The sequence below is a fragment of the Phalacrocorax aristotelis genome, chromosome 1, assembly GCF_949628215.1.
Source record: "Phalacrocorax aristotelis chromosome 1, bGulAri2.1, whole genome shotgun sequence".
Classification (NCBI taxonomy): domain Eukaryota; kingdom Metazoa; phylum Chordata; class Aves; order Suliformes; family Phalacrocoracidae; genus Phalacrocorax; species Phalacrocorax aristotelis.
Window position 1 is genome coordinate 117,709,716 of NC_134276.1, and position 20,083 is coordinate 117,729,798.

The 20,083-nt window shown below is 42.8% G+C and overlaps 1 protein-coding gene across 2 annotated transcripts in view; it reads right to left on the reverse strand.

Annotated features, from left to right (window-relative positions):
- Window positions 1–20,083, reverse strand: part of CD247 (CD247 molecule) — a 57,503-nt gene that overhangs the window by 6,461 nt on the left and 30,959 nt on the right. For both annotated transcript variants that reach the window (XM_075103091.1, XM_075103083.1), the window contains exons 2-4: window positions 4,548–4,654; window positions 1,732–1,785; window positions 221–304 (exon numbers count right to left, since the gene is read on the reverse strand). In XM_075103091.1, coding sequence (XP_074959192.1) covers window positions 221–304; window positions 1,732–1,785; window positions 4,548–4,654 — 245 coding nt within the window. The remainder of the gene's footprint in view (window positions 1–220; window positions 305–1,731; window positions 1,786–4,547; window positions 4,655–20,083) is intronic.

A 20,083-nucleotide genomic window follows, 5' to 3' on the forward strand; every position in this document is an offset into this window, starting at 1 on the left:
AGGGGCAAAGATCAAAGTGGAGGGGGAGGAAGGTTTACTCTTGTCCCCGCCACGCTGCCAGCCGCCTGAGTTACTACACAGATTTTGCCGTTCCCTCTCCAGTAAGGCACTGGTGCTTAGCAATCGCGTGATGAATGTCTGCATGTCTAACCAGCGGTTAGACATGAGAAGGAAGGAACCAGATTAAAAGAAAAAAAGTGCATGTGTAGGAGGAAGTTACCTGGGGTCTCCCACCCAGCTCAGGGTCTGCACCTCGCTTTGCCCCCAGAACATCATAGTCATCTCTGTGTCCACGGGACAGTTTCTGGAATTAAAAAGCAAGAAGCAGAGACGTACATTACGATCATGAGAAAAATAGATCTTGACCTAATGCAGGAAAAGAAAGGAAACCCAGTTTGTTGTCCAACTTCATGAGTATTACGACAGAGCTAGAAATTCTTTTATGCCTTAATGCAACTGTCAACAAAAGTGGCTATGATTAAGCCATGGAAACAACAAGTGGTTTGTGCAGCACAAAACTGGGGCCATTGCATCCAGAATCTTTCTTAAGTAGAAATGAGCTGAAAATGAGAGCATGCGAGTGGAAGGGACTCTGACTTTCATGCTTTCTCTCCTGCTCTTGGGTGAAGATCCACAAACTTGGTTTTTCTTGCAGAACAGCCTGACTAAATTTGCATCAAGTGGCCATAGAAATTCTACAGGCAACACATTTCATATCTGGGAAAGGTTACCTTGGCAGAGGGCAAAGGAGAAATTTCAGGTCAGAATAACACAGCTGACAGAGTGCTACTGAAAAGGTGACAGGCAACATTTCTTAAACTGAAGAAAAATGCATTGGTGTTCCTACTTTACACAGTTAAACATCACAGGATGTGGCTATGGTCAAAAGCATGAGAGAAAAAAATTAAAATCAAAAGACTAGACATAGCAAAAATAGCCAGAGTTTAATGCTGCTATGAGTGAGCAATTTAGCTAGGAAGATCAGGCAGGATCTTGTCTCTCTCCTCTTTCACTGCCTGAAGAGCCATCTGGTGCTGGCTATGATCCGGGCACAGCGGATGAGGTACGCCACTAGTATGACCTGGTACAACAGGTCTCACTCTGCGGGGCAACAGGAAAGCTCAGGGACAGAGACAGCTGAGCTGCGATGACTCAGGCTCCACACACTCAATGATATAAGAGCTACAGTCGCACAAAGTCAGCGATGCTGCAGCCCCGGGCATTTGCCCTTTCTGCAGCCCACATCAAATAACACCAATAACACGGGTGGCGGCGTGCCTGCAAGTTGTCAGAGGAAGGGCGAGAGCTGCAAGCCAACTGCAGAGGGCTGAGCACAACAGTGGGGTCCGCATGTTAGATGTAACAGCCTGGTGGTTGCGCACGCACGCACGCACACGCAGAGCTCCTGCAGGCATGTTACATGGTGCAGCACTGCCTCTGAAATGGTCTGGGTTCCTGGTATACCTTCAGCTCAGTGGATCAAATCAGGAACCTACAGCCCATGTAGCGATCTAGTAGGCAGCCAGCCAAGCGACAATAGAAGCTGCCCTTGTCAGGTTTTATTTTTCCTCCTTACAGCTGCTTTGCTGCATGCTTAGATATATTTCTTTCAGTAGCTGGGTCATCAAGTTTTTCTGATCCACAGGCAAGTCTCTATCTAAAAGTACCTAAAAAGGTCTGTCTGGGTAGCAGATATGAAAACAAACAAACAGAAAAACAGTAGTTACTTACATTATACACATCATCCTGGCCTGGTGGCAGCTGTGGTTCAGGGGCTTGGCTAAGCTGGAAGAGAGACCGTACCATGAGCAGAGAGATAGTGGCTCTGTTCAGTCCTTTCATTCACTCTCTCCTAGAACTTACTCTCATCAGGAACAGGGCAACCCGTAAGCAACGAACCTGAGGCATTGATGGGGCTACAGGCAAAAGAAGGCACTGCTGCACTGGCACTTCTATCCGCACGCCAGGTTACTCTCAGGAGTGAGGCCATTTTACTTGTACGAAACACCAGTTCACTACTACGCAAAGCACCTAGGCTTTCCCACCACCGCCACCAGTTTTGCCTTCCTATTCTGTTCATATCATAAGCTTGTGCTTTTGGAAGTAGCTCCATCAGTCTATGAAATCATAATTGCAGCCTGTGTTAAGAAAAAACTGGGTGTCTGGGGCTGCTAACAATCAAAAGCATGCCCCAAGACCCCAGTCCTCCAGCAAAAGTGCTGCCTGCAAAGTTCCTGGCTGTTCTCAGCTTCGGAGGGCACAGGGGATCGGCACCTGGCTTGTGGGGCTGCAGTGCTACCATGGTAAGTTGGCATAAGTGGCAACCAACAAGTAGGTAAAGGATTTCTCTTCTGTAGCTAGTCTTTGGCTCTGCTCCTCACACTATTTATAAGCAGTTAATTTCTGAGCCAAACTTTAAGAAAAAAAGGGCTGGTTTAGGCCAGTGAGAGTAGCTACTTTGTGTTCCACTGTTTCAAAAACAGTGTCAAACTACACTCAAGATTTAACTTTCTTAAGTCCAAAGCACAGCCCTGTACCAGCTACAGTGAAGAAAATTAACTCTATCCCAGATAAAACCATGACAGTATTATATGTATGTTAAAATCTTTATTAAAAGCAACTTTCTAAATGGGGGGTTTTTTTAGGCGTTAGATAAACTTGACTTTGTTTTTTAAAATCATATTTGTAGTAATTACAAGTTACCTACCCTGCCATGTTCCCCATGAAAGTGCCCTTATCGCCACTGAACCTTTTCTGGGGCCAGTAATTTAATAAGCATCTAACCCATGTTTCTTTTAACAGAACTTAATGTTCATGTGCGTCGTCCATGTGGTCCAGAAATAGAAAGCTTTGCCCTTGGCAAAAGCCTCCACAAGCAATTCCTTCGGCCAGGAGGTGAGGTTAGAGCAATGACACAGCTTGGAAGATTTGTAAAGAAGTCCTAGGTTTGGGACAAGACAGAGGCTTCTTGGAAAATGCCCCACCAGCTTCTTGGTGCTTTATGGTGGTGGGTCAGCTGCAGCATCTCTGCTGCTTTCAGCTGTGGGTCTCCAGTGTAACCACAGGCATGACTTTCCCCTTCCTTCTGCTGCCTTCCCTCATGCAGCAGCTTTCTTGCTTCAGCTGAACACTACACATGCTAACAGCAAACAGCTAGGCACACCAAGAGGCCAGCGAGTGCTCCCAGACCTAAAGGTGAAGGCTACCGCCTCCAGCCAGGAGCCATTTCCAGCTCCACCTCTGCCCCTGCAGGGAGCCCCAGCGGGCGAAACTGCAGAAGTTTCTGCCCCCACAGCAGCACGTTTAAGACACGCTCTGGGTCGGGGAGGAAGAGCGGCTGGCGAGTGCACTGCAACAGCAGCAGCTCCCTGTGCCAGGTTCACGCTCCTCCTTGGATGCTTTGCTGAGCCCTCTTTAACTATTGCACTCTCGCCCTGCACCGGGCGAGCTGCACAGCTCCTGCCAGCAGGTACAGCGCGCGCTTTGCGTGCCCCAGCAGCTCGTCCCTCTAGCAGCCTCAAAAAGACCTCCAGTCCCAAAGCAGCACTTTCATCTGCAGTCAGGATTTACACTGGCAACAAAAAAAGTTTCTCCTTCCCTGTTACTGAGTCCTGCTCATTTCCTCCAAACATCCCTTCCCCTCCCTCTGGGTTCAAGCAGTGGCTTTGCAGTCCTGGGAAACGATCCCACTGAAGAGCCGGTGGGGAACCAGCACAGCATCACCCTGTCAGGGCTCCTGCTGGTGATCTCAGCCACGACCTGGCAAGACGCAAGCCGAGATCCCAAGCGCAGCAAGCCTTTGCTTCTGGAGGAGGCTGAGCCAGATGTGCAGACAGTGGCCAAGACACTTTTTTGCCTGCTTAGACTTGGCTGAAAGCACCATTGCACTGGAGTGCCCTGTGCTGGGGAGAGGCAGACAGCTCCTCTCCTATGATTAGCAGAGCTCTCAGAGCGTGTGCATGTCTGGAAACGTACATGCCTCCATCCCATTAGATTATCTTCTTCTGTGGAAATGCACTAAAGCCGCTAAGTGTCTCCCTAGATGCTGAAGAGCTGCTGGATGGTAACAACAGCCCAGCAAGTTGTGTCCGTCCCATCCCCCGACTCCTCTGCTGTGGTTGTTGGGGTTATATCATTTGCATCATCACACTTATAATGTCAAAGATGTCTGGCTTCTTGAGACAGACATTCTAATACATCCTTCGCAAGCTTGGCATTTATCCTGAATTTTTGGTATATCCCCTCCTCTCTTTCCAATGACAAAGAAGCAGAAGAAACCACATCATGTTGATCAGGCATTTTCAGCTACAATAATCAGAATCTCTGACTGCATCCATAACTGTAGCATCAAAGTACTCCCACATACTCTCTTCCCCTCCATTCAGTAGCCCTCAGAAATCACTCAGGTTGGCACCAGAAAAGGAGGAAAGTTAAAAAAAAAAATTATTTTTCTAAGAGACATGCTTCCTTTCTACCCCCACTTTCCAGCTAAGCCCAACTTGTTTGCACCACCAAAGCCAAATGCGTCGGTGTTTGGGTAGACTGACCTTCGCTTTCACAAAAAGGGCTGTCATGACAACTGCGTAAATGAAGAGGAATCCATCCAGTAAGTAACAGAGTCTTGGGTCTGTCAGTCCAAGAATTGGTACAGCATCTGTAGAGGAACATCAGATACGTTAACAAACAAGGCCATTTGTATCACTGTGTGCTTGATGGCATAAAAGCGGTAGTGCTGCATGGTGCTTCGTTAAAAGATAGCCAGTATGAGAACAAGTCTGTCCATTTGCAAAAGAGATGGAAATCTGAATAAGAATCATAGGATTAATTAGGTTGGAAGGGACCACTGCAGGTCCAACCCTCTCTTTAAACAGGATCAGTTAGACCAGGCTGTCCAGGACCTCAGCCAGCTGAGTTAGAGTAGCTCCAAGGATGGAAATGTTTGCCACCTCCCTCAACCAATACAGGACATTTTACTCGGAGTTTCCCACCCTCAGAGTCCAGGCTCTGCTCCCTGCAGCTCGCAGGCGCGGGTCAGGGAGCAAGCACAGGATCTGCATGGAGATAACCAAGGGTCGCTACCACCGCAGTTACTGCGAGAAAGTCTCACACTGAGCATTTGTTTTCTGGCAAAACCCAGCAACATCTCCTGCAGGGATTCATTACCAGGCGTGGTTCAGGATTCCTTCAGCAACTAAAACATGTGTGTGTGTGTGTGAAAATACAGCTCTTTGGGCAAAACTTCAGGGAAGGGTTTATTAGGACAAAGTTTTGTATTAAATGTAAAGGAAGACTGACACCACCGTAGTCAGCTGGAGATCCAGGCTGAAATCGCTGCTTTACCCTATTCAGAAGAGGACTTTGAAGATGCATTTCCCATATCCCAGCTTATATATTGTAACTGTAAAGCTGCAGTGTCTTCTCTGTGAGGGTTCTCTGGGGCTCCCAGTTTGGGGATGTTGGAGACCCTTAATCATGAGAAGGGAACTATGGGCAGGAGGGACAGACTTTTAACCCCAGATGTCAGGACATGTCCATAAGACACCCATGAGGCACCCTGATGTGCTTTAGGTTTGAAAGGAAGGTTTTAAACCTGAATTCCCTGCAGGGAAACCTCAACAGGCTGCCTCTTGTTGGATGGATCACCCCCATAAGATTTTTATTTTTTGTTTTTAAAAGAAGTGCTAGAACTCTTCTGAGGGAGAAAAATCTACTAATTGAGAGCTCAATAAAACCATTACTCAGAAGACGTTGATGATAATTTCCTAGTTTATACCCTGACTGCATCAAGCAGGGCACAGTAATATTGTTGGTAAGTTCACAAATGTAGCTAAAAAAAAAATAAAATCAAAGCAATTCAAGTCGGGAAGCCTAAGTAACCATAGATCCAATATGCAGCTCCAGGTCCGTCCCCAAAGGAAAAGCTGTATTGCACAGTTTAAGAAAAAAAAAAAAGACTTAAAAATGAATCTGAGATGTGCTTTGTACAAAGAATTGGAGGGAGTTCAAAAGAGAAAGACAGGAATGATCAAGAGCCTGTGAAGTCCTTCAATGAAGATAAATTGAAAAGATTTGGTATGATTCATCTCCTTCCTAAGGTGAACAAAGTATGGCAATTCTTATTAACCACATGTGATGGAGGGCAGTTGAACCACTCAGTGCAGCACTTCAGGGTGCTGAGTAACTCCAGTGCTGAGAGCGGGACCATTCTGCACGCCGGGATTTCTCCCAGGCCCATTGGGCCATGCTGATAATTTCATTAGAAGAAACTTGCAGATGACATTCAGGCAGTAAGCACTCACCACCGGGAGGAAGTCCCCTTCGCAGAAATAAAGTTAATGATGACAGCCTATCGCACTGCTCAAGTGTGCAGTTTGTATAAAGCGTGACTGAAAAGCTGTTCCTGGATGCTTGGTAATGTAATTGTAAACTCTCAGGCAGATGATGATACAATCATTGTTCCCACTGAGAGCCTAACACAGCCAGAAAATCAACAACAAAAAAATAATTTCCAAACAGTAGATTTGTTTGCCTGTCTGAACTATGAGTCCTCATTCTTTTTTTTTTAAATCATGTGTTTAGAAACAAACCCATAAATTAAGATCCTAGGTGGGTTTCCTTCTTCCCCTCTGATTTCTATTATTTTAAAATAAGGTTCAAAGCACTTTATAAACAATAAACTTCACCACGTTTTTTCGGGATTATAAAACCCCATATACATAGGGTAAAAGGCGACAGAGAGATTAAGTTATTTGCCCGACATTGTATATTAAACCAACAGACAAGTTGAGATTAGCTTCCTAGAGTTTTTCTTCTAAACAGTCACAGGACAGTATTTTACACCAGAGCTGGATCAACACAAAACCAGCTTGAATCGCATTAGACTTGCTAGCTAAAATGCAGCATCGGGGAATACAGCTGTACAGCATCCAGAGGCAATTTGTTTTTAGCAGTAATTCAGCCACTTTCACGCAATGTAGCAGCCTGTCCCTGCGTACCCCAGCCTCAAGCTGGATGTGTCCTCAAGTGGCCCAGGGTTTTCCAGCGCTGCGCCCAGAGCATAAATACAAGTTCAGGCAGGCGAGCTGCCCAGCACAGAGCCAACCAGAGCCAGGAAGCCTGGGGTATCTCAGATGCTGCTGAAGAAGGCTTTGGGGATCCTGGCCCCGACTCCCCTGTTCCTGTACCAAAGCTATACCAAAGCAGGGCACGTTCCCACTGTCATCTCAAGTCCAGTATTTCTCCAGTACTAATAAACTCCCCAGACCAGGAGAACCTTGAGCAGGAGACATAGAGGACTATGGAGGAGAAGTCAAGACCGCAGAGGACTTAGCTGTAGCTCCGTGTCAGCTGTGGTCAACTTTGGCTGACTCTGCAGAGCCGCCCAAGCACCTACACAGTGCTTATCTGGGGCAGCCTGGCCTCCAGCACCCCAGGTAATGGATTAAACCTCTCAGTGAGGGAAATCCTGCTTGACACAGTCTGGCTCTGATGGTTCCTGGAAAAGTATGTATTGAGACAATGATAAAGTCCAATGTTTAGAAACACACCAAGAAAATGAATTAGTTCACGCCTTTTCCTTCCTTAATATGTTTGATTACTATATTCTTAAAAAAAATTAGAACAAGGTACAAAGCACTTTCTAAATAATAACCTTTGCAACAGCTTTTCAGATTAGAAAGTGAGAGAAAAAGACAGAAGATACAAAGCCTATTGAAACAAAGGTCAAAGAGATACGAAGCATAACGAACAAGTAGCAGTTCAAACAGTTAGCATCCATCCATGTGAACAGGATCAATTTAGGTTTTTAGATCGCTAGAGGAGGGGTTACTGCCCCTGCAATATTTGCACAACATGCACAAACAGAAGGCCAGTTCCTTAGGCACCACCAAAATGTACTCTCTGCCCCTCGTCAGCCCTGAGCCATGGTTTGAGAGGCTGAGGCCAAGCTCGCACTGCTGCAGTGCATGGGCTGATGATGGGAGCTGGGCAGAGCCAAGCCTGCCAGGCTTGAGGGAGCAGTCACACTCAGCTGCCTCACAGAGAGCAAAGCACAAATAATAAACATTTCACTGACAATTCCCACTCTGTTAACCTTACAGATTACCCAGTGCCTACTGTGAGTTGCACAGCATCTTTTTGATATTCTTAGACTTTTGTTTTACCAGACAAATGTCAGTAAAGTACAGCAGGGTTTTAAAGCAAGATGTCCAAAGTACAGACACGTGGCACAGCTAACGTCAAGTCACAGGCCAGTGGGAAATACAGTTACGTTGCACGGTAAATATGTCAAGCTTACTGCTGAAACATGGCTCAGACAAACAGCATCTCTCTCTCCAGGCATCAAAAAGGAGTCAAGTCACAAGTCGACATCTAGGTACACAAATACACAAAGGCTTAAGGATGAGGTCAAAGTGGTGCTCTTGCTCGGGAGGGAAGCAGGCTCGGAAGGAATAAAAATTAGAAAGTTTGCACTTACTCTTGCTCACCACATGGTCCTATGCAAGCAGCTGCACAATTATATCTCCTATTGCACAGCAGGGATGACATTTACTCATAGACCACCAGGATGTTAAGGAAAACCAGGAAACAGCTATGCAACTTACAGCATTAGGTAACTACTTTCTTTTTAGGAATTTTGTACAGAAGAAGCAATGGAAAGCTTTGTACAAGGAGCTGACACAGGCTGAGTAAGGACTGGCAGAGCCATAGCAGATGAGGTGGCAGGAAAGGAGACGGAGTCAAAAAGGGGAGCTTTGCTGCATTTCATGACAAGGTTGCCAGCCTTTCTCAATCCCAAACCTGCCTGCCACCACATTTGGGACTCTTTGCCAAGCTGCACTTCTGCCACCACGAAGTTTCTTTTCAGTACCTCCTCCTTCCAGAACCCCGACTTTTGTTCTCCTCTTCTCTCCTCCCATCCAGCGATGCAGCCCTGCCCTCATCTATGCCCGGGCACTCTCTCATGCCGCTGCAGGTCCACACACACTCACACCCGGACCCCGGGCTCGCACACCTCCTTTGTCCTGCTTCACACTCAACTTCACACAACAACTCCCTGCAGCCTTTTACTTTTTAAAGTTGTGAGCGAAAACGGGGAGAAAAAAGGCAAATCACACCAACTGCCAGTGACAAGCAAGTGAGAAAAAAAGCCTGTAGCAACAGACCAACAGCCACGCTGGTAGCCAAAGGAGAGGAAACCCGAGCACCCGCCTTGAACGTGCTGTGTGGTAGTCCGCCCGGTGTGGTATGGTTTCGGCAATCAGTTTCCACCCCCTTGCTCAGGCCCGGTGCCAGCTTCCCCTCACGTGGTCACGGGTTTATCTCCAGCCACCTGCCCACCCACTGCCTCACCGTGCCACCCGCTGCTCCCCTGCTCCAGGCTTGGAGACAGTCGGGGAGCCCCAAAACCCATGTCGAGACACATCTGCCCCACTCCAAAACACAGCACGATCAGACGATGCTGCACCCTGAGGCTGCCCAGGGCCCGGTCCACGGGGCTGGTCCCTGCTGCTGGCTCAGTGCAGCCACTCCCATGGGGGATCTGCTGAAGTGAATCACTGAAACATGTTCCGGACCCTTGAAACATACCAGGGCGTTTTTTTTTTTTAAATAGGATTTTCCCACTCTGACATTTTTAGTGTGCATCTGGATTCAGTTAGACCATGATTCCTGGTAATAGTTTAAGAAATACAGACTGTAAAAGCTGAACTACTTGTAAATTCAGATGAAATCTGCCCACCATAAAATTTTCTCTCTCCCATGGCCCTCATTAAGTGATTCATTTAAGGGTTTTATTCTTAGGGGTTACCAAAATTCAGTAACCGGGTTACAAATGAAGAGTTTTATCTTCCCTAAAACTGAGTTTCTCAGTGAAGCTCATGAAAACCAATCCCAGCACAAGAGATTTATTGATGCAACTGCAGTTACATACAAAGGCTTTCAAAGGCAGAACTCAAGTGCCTTCTCCCAACAACCAAGAGCTGCCACAGCTACACGCCGGGGCGAAGCAGGCAGCATTTCTCAGATGCCATCATCCTCCACCAGCAGTGATCTGAGGGACTCATGGTTGCTGCCTGCAATTCACCTCACTTCTACCCATTACCTTCCAAAAACCTCTTGCTGAGGGTTTGTTTCCAGACTGCCTCCCACGGGGACAGACTTTCACAGCTGCGGGTGCCACCACCACCACACCGCACACCAGGCACCCACCAGATTTTCTCTACGGAGGTCAAATGCAGGGAGAGGGTTGGTGTTATGGATCTTACCTTGCTGCCGCTGCCTGAAGGCAAGATGCTGAACCCAAGGCAGCTGCCTGGGCTCAGGGAAGAAAGGGAGGAGAGATGAGCACCCCACAGGGTGCTTCACTTCAACAGTATACAGGCTTGCATCTGAAGAGACAGCCCAGAATAAATGCCTAAAAGCTAGCCACCTAAAATTATGAAATATAATCCTGTTGATAAAGAACATATCTATCCTGGGTTTTATTTATTTACATATTCTTATGTTTTTTACTCCTAGATATAAATAATAAACAAACCTGGGATACTCCAAGACTGAAAAAGCAGAGGTCAAACCCTCCTTCCCTTGCAGAAGGAAGAGGCTCCTCCATGCCACTGTGTGGGTACGTTGATGAAAAAATCTAAGCAAAATCAAGTGAGGGGAAAAAAAGGCCTGGATTACACCAGCCATGGTGTATTAACAGGTCTGATGTGCACTGCAGCCAGTTAACAGAAATGAGTGAAGTGCAAGGTGTCCCTTGCATCAAGCCAAGTATGTGAAGTCAGGGGGCTTCTCCCTTTATGCAGAGACTACAGATACTCCTGATTATCAATATGACTGAGGACATGATTGATAAATTGCATTAAGATTAGAGGGCCAGGTAACACTTTCAACATAAAAATTCCCTACTACCATATCTGCAAAACCAAGACACCCAAGGAAAGCCAGCGGGCTTTTAACACAGGAAGACACATTGAGCTTGCTGCCTGAAAAAAATCCAGGTTTGTCTTTTCATATCAGACACTTGCCTTGGAAAAAAAAATCAAAAGCAGATTACATTACTGTTTATTTTTTTTCTTCACCACCAGTTCCTTTAGTGCTGAGGAAGACTCTTTTATTTGTCATCAATACACCATCACATATTTATGAAACACAACATGGCCTAAAGCACAGCTCCTCCCCATGAAGTTCAACATTACGGTTTGCTGTTGTCCTCAGCTTTAAAGCCAAGGAACAAACTGCTGATATGATCAGGATTCAGGTTACAATACCAGACGTTAGCAACCAGAATAATTACATTTGAAAAAAGAAACTTTTTCAAGTCATTAACTTCCACTTTTTTATGCCAAAGGATGTTAGTACCATGGAAACATGAGGTCAAGTTAAGGTGCATTAGGATCCTTGTGAGCCCTTCCTAGTCCTTCTAGGATCTCTTCCACGGAGGCACTATCTCAAAGTTCAAATAATGCAAGTTTCCTTCTCATTTATTTGGGAAGAAATAGATTCAAAAGAAGGAAAAGATTACAATACCACGAAAGGCCAAACATTTTCTAGCAAATCATAGACTTAAATAAAAAAATCCGGTGTACTGTAACAGGAGCAAGGTAGGAAAATCTCCAGCCGCTGTCGGATTTGTGGAAAGAGGACCCAGTGTGTGCAGAAAACAACAATGTATGGTCTACCTTTCCTGTTTGAAGGTGAAGAAGTTTAACATTGAACATATCATTAAATAAGGCAATCTTTCGCCCTCCAAATTATTCCAGAGCCTCATCAGAAACAGAACGGGGGGGAGTGCCTTGCTCATCTCTGGAAGGGGACTCCTCGCTTCATCAAAACAGTCAGTCATTTTCAGAAAAAGCAACTGCTTTCACTTCTCAGTTTTGCAAGAACTTGGCGCAAAGGGCTTTCCTGAAGCAAACTTAATGTTGCCTCCTAGAGACAGCAAGCCACGCGCAGGGCGATTGCAAAACCTGGATATCCAACAAGCTCAAGTGACAGGTGCAAGCCGTGCAACTCGTTCAACTTTTGTAGAAGATTTTGTAGGTTTTTAAATTAGACAAATGTTCTTTTACTAGACCCATCTTCATCAGGGATAGCAGAAGATTAATCTAGTTAATGCAAAAGATGTTCCCTGCTGTAAATTTTCTATCGTCTAATCCAGTCTGGTGTTAAGTGTCCCAAGAGGCAAGACTTATTATTCAAATGGCTGTTTCTAGGGCACTTACCCCTTTCCTTTCCACTACCGATTCTGTCTGTGCATCCCACAGCAGTAATTCATCCCAGACTAATTTACTATTAGGTGGTGTTTTCATGTTTAGCTTCTACAACCCAATGCGCATGATGGAGGACTACTTAGAAGAATTCAGTCTACACATCTCAGCTCACCAGGAATCCCAAAGAGACTACATGCTGCAAGGCGGAAGAAAGACATGCTATGTCAGATGCAAGATGCTGTTGATCGCAATCAGATGTGTTTCTCTGTTTAGTGAGCACCTCACAGATATGGCAGACATTTTCCTAGCACTTTAAATTAGTACATTTAAGCTGGACTTTACAAAAAGTAGTGGAAGCATGGTTATGCTAAGCAGTTTGCAGCTAGCTCACTGCCTATGGCTCCAGTAATCAAATATGCTGGTAACATGAAGAACAGTTCCTAACTGGGAGATTTATAAGGCACCCCCCACTCTCTTTTATCCTAGTTTCAGACTTCCAAAAGTCATTAAGCTTGTGCTGACTATCACTATTGGTGTGAAATGGCTTTCTACTAGCTGGATAAGAAAGTAATAGATATATATAAGCACAAAATATTCAGAGTCAGTCAGCAAGCACATACTTATCAGTGTGTTTTCTTCTAGTCTCAATGTTAGTGCAGGGAGGGACTACTCTGATTTCACAGCTCATGCCAAACTAAGGGTAGAGATGCACAAGCCCAGCGAGAGACTTAACAGGGCTGTTTGTCTCTTGTCTCAGATTGAGCTCAACTGCAACTCTCTTGATAAGCTGAAAGCAGAAAAGAAAAGGAGGAAACTTTTCCATCACAACAATGCAAGGTAAGGGTGAGGGTGCCAGAGGAAGAATTGCAGCTACAAGGCTATTTACAGGCATACATCAGCCCATGAGCAATTCCTTGCGTTGCAGCAATATGGACCAAAGCTGTGACAATTACAGCTGTCCTTGATGTATGGTCAAAGCCATGACCGTACACTCATCACAGTTAATCCTACTAGGATGAAAATGAAACCAGTTTTCCTTTCCTTTCTCCAGGGTCAGTTTCCACCTAAGCTCACTGACAGCACCAGATCTAACCCAAGCCGAAAGAGCCAGTATCAGGAAGGGCACCATACCCTCAGTAATGAAAGCCATCCACTTTTTTAGGTTAAGCCTATAGCAACATTTTGCAAGACCCAGGTGGCTTTCATCCAAGACTACCAACACATTCTTCATATAACATTTTTCAGCAGATAAATATCATGGCTGGATCATACGGAAGGTAGACATATGCAAAGCTGTGGAAAGGTTCAAAGATTTACTTCAGCTCATCCAGCAGGACAACTGGGAGCAGGCTGTTATAAGACTTTCAAAGTCTCTAGATCTTTTCATTGCGGTCCCTGTATGGATATCCATTTGCAAGAAGGCTCTGAGGGTGAAGAAATTACTAGTGAAGCTTGGTGTCAAGCAGAGAAACAGTTAAATCATCTTACAGAGGCAGTGGCAACCTCAGGTTATCAGGCAGGAAAAAGGTTATATGGGCCCCAACGGCCAAGGCTCCATATGTTGTAGTAGCTACGCACATTGGGGAGAGAGCAGTTTCAGAGCAGGCCTTCAGTTCCCTGCTACTGACCCACTTAATAGAGAACCATGCATGTCACGTCCTGCCTCTGCTAGGAGATACACAGACAAAAAAATACCCATGCAATGGCAGTGATGTACTGAGTGAAGAGAAAGGTTGATTAAGGGTTTGGTTTAATATTAATTCCCTGCGTATTCTTTCTGCAGCATTGCTCACCAAAGCTTAGCAATAATAATACCACCATTGGGGAATATTCCACTCTGAAAACAAGACTCTGAACATGAAGCGTTTCACAGGCCTCATAAAAAAGAGCTAACAGAAACGCTATCACAAAATGGAAATATCACAACAAACCTTGCCTGTGTCCTCAGCGGAGCCCTTTAGCAAAGGCTCTCGGAACAAACCCTAACTCCACAGATCCTTCATGAATTCCCCTTGAGAAAAGAAGGAATTGCTTCTTCCACTTTGAAATGTTCTTCTTCTAATTTGGGAACGTTGACATTTTCATACCATGTAGCAACTATACAGCTAGAATTTTATGGCAAACTAAAACACTGCTAAAGAGAAAGGCATTAGTCACGGATCTGCAAGTGCAGGGGCATGGCTTTAAGTCCCCGTTAATACCTCACTGCTGAGGCCTGTGATATAACTGTGGCTGGCACTCCTCCATCGCTACATTTTATTACAAGCCACCTGAGGGACTACACCCAATTTTAGAAAGCCTTATCTCAGATTGCATTACAGGATAAGAAAAAACAAAAAAGGCTGTATTTGGAGACATACCTTTTCATACTTAAGTAGGAAATGGCAAATATGAAGAGTCTATACACAGATTTTGACGGAATTAAGGACTGTTAAAAAGCAATGCATTCCCGTGGGGACCAGGGGATATAGGAGGAAAGGATTCCTCATCATTAATGACTTTACACAAGCCCTTTATTTTACCACCCATAAGATAAGAATAACGGAAGTAATATTTTAAATGTCAAAAATATTGAAGTGCTCTCACATCTCAGACAGTAGGAGTTAGTACCTTCTTAATTGCTTCTCTATGGAGAGACAGACTTGTAGAAAAAGCAAAACAAGGAAAGAAAAAGGACCCCAAGCTCTCATCACAAAGAAAATTTCCTGTATATTTACAGTAAGAGTTTAAGCCTTCCTATGTCAGTATTTGTGACTGAGATGAAAGTAAACAATCATGCTTTATCCATATCTGCAGTGCATGCCACTAATATTAAAATTTATCATGTTAATTCCAGTATTCAATGTATACAGTAAAATATATCTCTACATCACCACTAACAAATTAACAGAGTATCTGCTAGCCATCGAGCTATTTTTGCAAATATTAAGTAAAGTCTCCAGTCATGCCTAATATCTATTCTGGTAGTTAATTCCTATTGCATTAACAATATTTTTTCCAACTGTTCACTGGTTGTAATAACAACTGTGCTGAAAGGGAATACAAGAGCTTCTGAGCAAAGCTATTTAAAATTAGTAAGAACACCAAATTTAAGAATATGATGGTGTGGTGTTCAGAAAAAAAATAATCACAATTTCTGTTGTTGATTTGTAATACGGGTATTAAAATTGCTTTTTTTTTTTTTTTTTTTGGTGAAGCAGAAAATCCTCAGCCTTGTAGGCTTTCTGGAAAAGCATTTAGTTTTTGCAGTTTTAATTTTTTCAGTGTACTATATTGTTGACAGTCCAGGCAATCACTCTGTATTTAAGCTTACATCACGGTCCTATTAATAACATAAAATAATTTTCAAAAGGAGGCTCACCTTCAGAGTTCATTTGCTAGCGATAATTACAGACAGCGTTGCACAAAGCTTTAGTGACCCATATCAATGCTCTGGGTCAGGTTGTCTGAAAAGCACAGACCAAATTCTGCACTCCCTCTATGCAGGAAATCTCCATTGATTCCTGCGAGCATTTAATGAAAGTGACCGGCTCTTGTTCTGCATGCTGAAAAAAGGATGGGATGAGACCAGGAGTGCACTAAAGACCCTGAGATTTCATATAGTTCATGAATGTGCTGGTTTTAGGGGTGCAGAAGAATAAAGTATTTGACCATTAACACACTAGGATTTTTGCAGATCTTTTTTGTAAAGAAAAAAAAGGCAATATTCTACAGCGACGGTCAATCCACCAGAGTGAGTACTGGAGTTTGACATCAGTCCACCAAAGTGAACACTGCAGGATCTATTCTTTTTATACCATCAAGCACATATGATGATATGATGATAGAGATGGGATTTCAGAGGTTGATCTGTATTTGCATTAAACCAAGATGAAGTTGAATTATAGACAAATAAAGTCAGCACAAACCCGGGGGGGGCGGCATGGGGGAGGCTATTGAAATCACTCATCACCCTAATTTGTATTCTCTGTTTTATATCCCCAGATGCAAATCTCTGCTTCCTCTCCTCCCCCCGTTTTTATTCCTACACTATAAAAAAAAATTCTGGTGTCTCTGAACATGCCTTAAACCTTCTTATTTGTGAAGTTTAGTATGAGTACATCGCACTTTGTAAAGCTTGTAGAAACAGAGGGGCCCTTTTCTGAAAAGATCTGTCTAGGTCATATAAGTCAGTATAAGGAACCTGGAAAGGTGAGCTACCATCAGCGATTGAAACCAATTTAATCTACAGCACTGAATTTACCCGGCAGGTTTTTCTTCAGGATTTTTCATTAAAAGATTTTCCAGAAACACCACACAGAAATCCCCCTTTGTTGTTTACAGCTGGATTTTGTTTTCCTGCAGGAATATCATGGCTATTTCTAGAGCATTTAGATTCCTCGTATTTTTTCCTTGCAACTTACTGTAGACAAGTAGCTCTCAGCCACTTACTGGATACAGTTTACAGAACAATTTTGTTCATACCTTTGAGTTTTAGAGCACATACCTGAAATAGCCACCTAAGATGGGGTATTATGTTGTCTCTGATTTTTCTCACTCCAACAAATTTTATAAGTGTAGAATTATGCATTGCACTATCACTGCACTGATCTAATTGCTTGTCAATCTCGTAAAACATGTTTCTTTTAAGGTCTTTAATGCTGCTTCTTAAATGGATGAAAATTTTCAATTTCTATTTACTTTAAACACCCCCTTTCTCCCCACAAAAATCCTTATCGGGAATCTCTAAGATGAGCAGACAGATAGAAAGACTGCCTGGAAACAGCATTTGTTCACTTCCTACGTACAGCCAAGATGGAGTTAGAACACAAAGGAAATTTATAAGAGCTTCATTTTTCATAACACTGGGAGCTTAGGTAAGTTTTATTCAAAGCACAATGCTGGAAAGTGCAGTTACAGAACTGTTGGATGGAGTGAAACATTGGCAAATGATCAAATGCCCACGGGAAATATTTTCTCCTAAACGTGAAAAGGATCCTTAGCATTACATTTACTTTTGCTATGTACTGTCTATTAAAATCCTTCTTCTACTTCCATCCATTAAAGTTTCTTCTTGCCACAGAACTGTTTATTGTATGTTGTATTACTTAAAATATGTAACACAAAGCTGGGCTACCCAGGTAACGCACGAGCTTGTATAAAAACAAAACACTGTTCTCCCTTAATACAAACGGTTTTTTTTAAGATTAGCTTTGATTAATCCATAATTCATTTGTATCTGGATTTAGTGTGTATTCCTTATATGATAGAGGGGAAGAGGGAAAGTACTAGGGACTCATACTGCCTCGAGGTGCCTTACAGTAGCCTCATTTGTGCCTTTGGGAGTTTTTTGTAGATGCAAGCATGGAATTAATCCCATTAAGCAGTGTTATCGCACCAAATTAGCCATTAGATGTGCATTCATTATTTCCATCTATCCCTTGAAAACTGTTCGCAGAACTTACCCTGTTTTTACAGTCAGAAAACATAAAGCTATTCAAACCGATAGCACTCAAGAGGATTATATTCAGGTTTATCACATCCAAATGGAGGAAGAAACACAAGTGAATGTAAATAAATGACCCGGTTCTCTTCCCACTAAAGACCAGATTCTGTAATGGGGTGAATTAATTCTCCACACCATTGATTTCAACAGAAGTTAACACAGGCCATTTAATTCAATGAGAATAGGTTTAGTCGCAAAGCAGACACACACATACCTTGAAGGACATGCACGAAACATGTAGTGATAAGCAATAATTAAAAGATAGATGCAAATGTTTTTTCTAACACAATATTCATTTTAGAAGAAATACTGTAACAAATTCAAGTTTGGGGAGTTATGATGCTATAATTTTTTTTCTGGAAAATAAAACTTTTCATTACTCTTTTCTTTAGATTTGCTGTATTCTACCCTGCTTTCAGAGTAACTTTACAATTGGTTCTTCTGCAATTCATTTTCACATATGCCTACACATCAGAAGTCGGCAAAACATCATTGCCCCTGAACCTTCACTTTAAACAGCGTTATTTGTATGGAAATCACCTCAAAGTTGTATTTCTATTTTATCAACAAGGATTAGCAATGGTTTACTCAAAGTCCATCACAAGAGCTACATTACCATGATTTACTACAAGGCAAAAAAAAGGTGGAAAGGACCAGATGGTTCAGCTCATTACACACGACCAAATATATGTATCTAACTCTCCAAACAATTTCGTTGAGGAAGAGCACAGCACATGCATGAGATACAAGGTCTAAGAGAAAAGTCCATGTGCACAAAGCAAAAGAGGTCTGGCTTTGTAACCTGCTCTACCCGATATTGTTTGGAATATAAAACTGATTCACAAAAAAGATGGGGAAAAATTCACTATGTATTTGTCCTGTCAGTAAATTTTCAGCTTGGACATGACACCAAAAAATCATTACCTAACCAGTTCTATGCAGTCACTTGAAATTTCTAGAATACAATGGTATCCACTGTCACATAGTGGGTTTTTTATCTAAATTAAATACATACATACAGATCTAGATATAGTTATAGCTATAGAGCAAACATTATTTTTAATTAAAAAACACATTGCATTTCATACGCTGGAGAAACCACTGAAGAACATTTCAACAGAGGAGTAATAACCAAAACTGCAAGCTAATTTTAATTTACCAAACTAGTACCATAAGCCCCCTAAAGCCATATTTCCCTGCTACAAGCCTCGTTCTCCTCCAGTGCCCCACCGTTATCTCAGTCTCATGAGTTTATGATCAGAAGAGTTGAAGTCCCTGAAAAAGAAAAAGTCTGACCACCTGGGACAGAGAAATTGTCTGTTCAGGTATTTTATTACCATGCTAACCATCAGGGATGCAAACCCTACGGTTTGAAGACATAGCTTACCTGCTTGGAAGCAATATTTCTTCTCTTTTCCCTATATCATTTCCAGCACTAACTATTATAATATTGGCAGCATATAAGGCAAAAAAATATTTAACAAATCCTAGGCAAAATTATTACATACTCTTTAGGAGCAGTAAATGAATGACAGTTTTATGGTGAGATTTATAACTTAGATAAAGCTAAATAAAGTATCACACTGAATATCCTGCTTCACTTAAAATTCTCGGTTGACTACACATAGAAATACCCTCTAGACAGGCTGTTCAGAGATTAGTATTTCTGCAGCTATTAAGAGATTACATTAAATTCTGCAGCTGACTATGCAATCTGCAGAATAACGTGATACCAGATATTAGGCATGATTAGAATTCATGCACAACCAATTTGAAATTCAAGGCATAACTAAATAATTAAGATTTTTAAAAAATATTTCAAAGTTGTACTTTCAGTTTTTTATGAAGTGTCAGTAAATTATATTATTTTAAAATAACAACATAAACGCTATTTGAATTTATCCCAGCAGATTAGCGCAATTCTAGTGAAGGTATTACATTTGCCTGTTTGCATGCAGACTTGCTTCTAATCAGGGTCATATTCCTCTTCTGCAAACTCAGGGTAGATGAACTATTAAGTTCTACTAGCATACGAGCAGCTTGAATTTTACCATCTATGCAGTTACCTATCAATGCTGAAATTGATAATAAATGCTCTAATCAAAGTTATTAACACATGTGGGTCAACTTGTGAGCTCTTCTGACTTCCAGAAACCCTGACCAACTCTACTAATTACCACAGAAATGTTTTGCGCTTATTCTAGTGCGACTGATGACACCAGCATTTTCATGGAAAATATGTGTAGCCATTTTGTTCAATAATTACTCAGTTTGCAACTGATGAAGCAAAATTAATATACTGATTTTCAGTCAGGAATTGTATTTTATTTTTGTTATTGAGCCAAAGTGTAGAAGCGACAGAGGTCGGTTCCACATGCTGCTTGCG